The sequence below is a fragment of the Monopterus albus genome, unplaced genomic scaffold (genome assembly GCF_001952655.1).
Source record: "Monopterus albus unplaced genomic scaffold, M_albus_1.0 scaffold40.1, whole genome shotgun sequence".
Taxonomy (NCBI): domain Eukaryota; kingdom Metazoa; phylum Chordata; class Actinopteri; order Synbranchiformes; family Synbranchidae; genus Monopterus; species Monopterus albus.
In genome coordinates, this window is record NW_018127920.1 from 4719520 (window position 1) to 4723266 (window position 3747).

General features: G+C 43.9%; 1 protein-coding gene across 1 annotated transcript in view; it reads right to left on the reverse strand.

Annotated features, from left to right (window-relative positions):
* Positions 1–2266, reverse strand: part of ankrd34bb (ankyrin repeat domain 34Bb) — a 3404-nt gene extending 1138 nt beyond the window's left edge. The window contains exons 1-2 of the mRNA XM_020599308.1: positions 1416–2266; positions 1–1310 (exon numbers count right to left, since the gene is read on the reverse strand). The exon at positions 1–1310 is cut by the window's left edge and continues 1138 nt beyond it. Coding sequence (XP_020454964.1) covers positions 1–1310; positions 1416–1618 — 1513 coding nt within the window. The 5' untranslated portion in view covers positions 1619–2266. The remainder of the gene's footprint in view (positions 1311–1415) is intronic.
* Between the last annotated feature and the right edge of the window lie 1481 nt (positions 2267–3747).

A 3747-nucleotide genomic window follows, 5' to 3' on the forward strand; every position in this document is an offset into this window, starting at 1 on the left:
CTTTCTTGCTACTTCCACTCAAAGGGTAGGAAGAGCTAGAGCTTACACCAATATCTGGTATGGGAGCATGGGGATTCAGAGAAGGGAGGTATCCAGGGCGACTGTGGGAAATATGATCCAGAAGAAAGGCACCTGAGCCTCTTTGCTCCAGCCCAACTATGCTTTGTCTCTGGATGGAGCTCTCCAAGGACTCCCTGGATCCTGAAACAGTGGAGTATCTGCTGTTTACCAGCTTGTGCCTTTCTGGTCCCAATCCAGCTCCACCACCAGTCTTGGAGCTAGTGGTTTGGCTGCCAAACTGTGGTAACTGAGAGTCAGAGCTGTAGTGGTCAATACCAATGTTCCGCCAATGGGCCACATTCTGCAAACTGTAAACATTCAATTGTCTAAGACAGTCAGAGGAATCTTCATCCACAGGACTAGTTTCATGGGGAAAGGGGAGACTGTCTTGATGCAAATTTGGGTGTGAAGTAGAATGCAGTGAACTTGCAGCACTATCATATGACATCTTTCTAGCAAAGCTTCTTCTTCCACTTCCTCCCCTGTTCTTATTTCCTGACTCTAATGCTTTCAGAAGCCCTGTTGCATCTTTTACATCGATACTGTGGTGCCGTGAAACAGCTGGAGGTCTTCTGTGGATGGCAAGGCTATTGACCCATAAGGACAAGTCTTCCTCAGGTGTAACTGCCATTGGTTCTTCTATCAAACAAGAGGCCTGGCTCTGCTGCATCAGCGGGGAAGGACTTTTGGACCACTGCTCTGAGTGTAGCATGTGGAGATTAAGTTGCTTATCAACAGCAGGAACACATAAAGGACTAGGATGTTTGATTGGAGAACCTGGATGAGATGTGACTAGGCCAGGCCCTGAACCTAGACCCTGGGCATCCCCGAGGCCAAGAAGGGGGCTCCCAGGATGTGGAGGACTTCTTAGATGGGCCTCATATGCAGGCATGGAACAAGATGTTGGAATATAATGCAGATGCTCCTCAAGGTCAGGAGGTGGTGGGACATTGAGATACTGCTTGGTCACCTGATGACCAGATGGCAGTTTGTTGGTGGTGATGATGATAACTTCCTTACCCTTTGCTTTACAAGCATCCAGGAGGACTCTGAGGATACCCCTGTTGCCAGAATCGACTGCATAAACCAGTGCTGATAAGCCTGCATGATCCTCCAGAGTTGGATCAGCTCCACTGCTCAGAAGGAGTGAAAGAATTTCAACTCCAGCTTGTTCAAGGCATGCATGCATCAGAGCTGTTTTCCCTGACTTGTCTTGGATGTTTGGATCAGCACCACTTTCCAGAAGATACCTGTTAGAAATAAACATCCCATTTATTTAAACAGTAGAAGGTAGTAACCCTCAATAAAAACAAGTTTTCAATCAATTCCAGTTCATGATTCCTGATAGAACTTACCAAACCATCTTATGTTTGGGTACACTCTGTGAATCTGTGTGGTGTGTCTTGCAAGCCACCATAAGTGGTGTCTCGCCATGTTCATTGCTCTCATTTATATAGGCCCCTCCTTCCAGGAGTAGCCGAGTCAGACGCAGACGACTCAAATAGACAGCCTTTAGTAGAGAACTGCCATCCGTTCTAACCTCTGTTGATTCATCCATTGTAAGGATCTTGACTGCCTCTAATCCATCTTCAGCATCTTCGGTGTAAGCTTGTCACTTATTTGTCCAAGGGTGTACACGGCCAAGTGTCTGCAACAGAGGCAAAAGAATACCAAGTTCTCAGGTGTTGATTAGATGGGTTGCTGTTGGTGCCTTTAACATGTGGGTCCTGAAATCATACCAGAATTCTGATAAACTGCAGACCCCTTTGTTTGATGTACATCTTTTTTCTCTGTGATTGCAGACTCTTACAAACCCATTCATTCTACTGCAATGCACTGTATCTGGGGATTAGCGAGTCCTAGCCTCCAGATGGTCCAAAATGCTGCAGCACGTCTTTTAACAGGTATAAGTAAATATGAGCACATCTCTCCAGTTTTGGCTTCCTTACACTGGTTACCTATTTATTTTATAGGATCCACTATCAAATTTTACTATTTGTTTTTAAATCCCTTCATGGCTTTGCACCTTCTTATTTATCTGACTTGCTTCAATGGCATACACCTACGTGTTCTTTGAGGTCAGTTAATCAGTTACTTTTGAGTGTGCCCAAAACAAAGCACAAGCTTAGAGATGATCATGCCTTTGCGGCTGCTGCTCCCAAGCTATGGAATGATTTGCCTGTTTTTAAATCCCTTTTGAAAACTCATTTTTCTCGTTGGTATTTTGATATTTTATATTGGTGTTGATTTTATCTGTACTTGTAAGTTGTGTCTATTTTTATTGTATATTCTTATTTACACTGTACAGCACTTTGGTCCACCTTGGTTGTTTTTAGTGCTTTATAAATAAAGTTGGAATGGAATGGAAATTCTCTCCCTGAGTTTTATAGTTTATATATTAAGACACAAATGGTCTTATATATATAGTTGGAATGGAATGGAAATTCTCTCCCTGAGTTTTATAGTTTATATATTAAGACACAAATGGTCTTATATACTTATATAGCGCTTTTCTATGCTTTTCAGCACACTCAAAAGCGCTTTCACACTATTCAGCCATTCACCCATTCACACACTGGTGTTATCACCGGGAGCAACTGGGGGTACAGTGTCTTGCTCAAGGACACTTCGACATGTTGACTGGACAAGCCGGGAATTGAACCGCTAATCCTTCGATTAGGAAATGACCCGCTCTACTTCTTGAGCCACGACAAGTGGTCCCCATGGTAATAGAACATTGGGGGCTGTGACCCCCAAACGGGGAGAGTGGCTCAAAAGAATCCCAGGAACAACATCTGAGATCTTTGTCCAGAAGAGTGCAGTTCTAGGAACAGCTAAGATACTGTGGAGGACCCTCAAGCTCCCAGGCCTCTGGTAGAGGACCCGAGGTTGAAGGAAGGAATAAGACAGCCCCAAAGTCTCATACATACAGTGCCTTGCGAAAGTATTCGGCCCCCTTGAACTTTGCGACCTTTTGCCACATTTCAGGCTTCAAACATAAAGATATAAAACTGTAATTTTTTGTGAAGAATCAACAACAAGTGGGACACAATCATGAAGTGGAACGAAATTTATTGGATATTTCAAACTTTTTTAACAAATAAAAAACTGAAAAATTGGGCCATGCAAAATTATTCAGCCCCCTTAAGTTAATACTTTGTAGCACCACCTTTTGCTGCGATTACAGCTGTAAGTCGCTTGGGGTATGTCTCTATCAGTTTTGCACATCAAGAGACTTAAATTTTGCCCATTCCTCCTTGCAAAACAGCTCGAGCTCAGTGAGGTTGGATAGAGAGCGTTTGTGAACAGCAGTTTTCAGTTCTGTCCACAGATTCTCGATTGGATTCAGGTCTGGACTTTGACTTGGCCATTCTAACACCTGGATATGTTTATTTGTGAACCATTCCAATGTAGATTTTGCTTTATGTTTTGGATCAGTGTCTTGTTGGAAGACAAATCTCCGTCCCAGTCTCAGGTCTTTTGCAGACTCCATCAGGTTGCCTTCCAGAATGGTCCTGTATTTGGCTCCATCCATCTTCCCATCAAGTTTAACCATCTTCCCTGTCCCTGCTGAAGAAAAGCAGCCCACACTGGGGGCTGTGACCCCCAAACTGGGAGAGTGACTCCAACAGATCTCAGGAACAACATCTGAGATCTCTGTCCAGAAGAGCGCAGTGCTAGGAACAG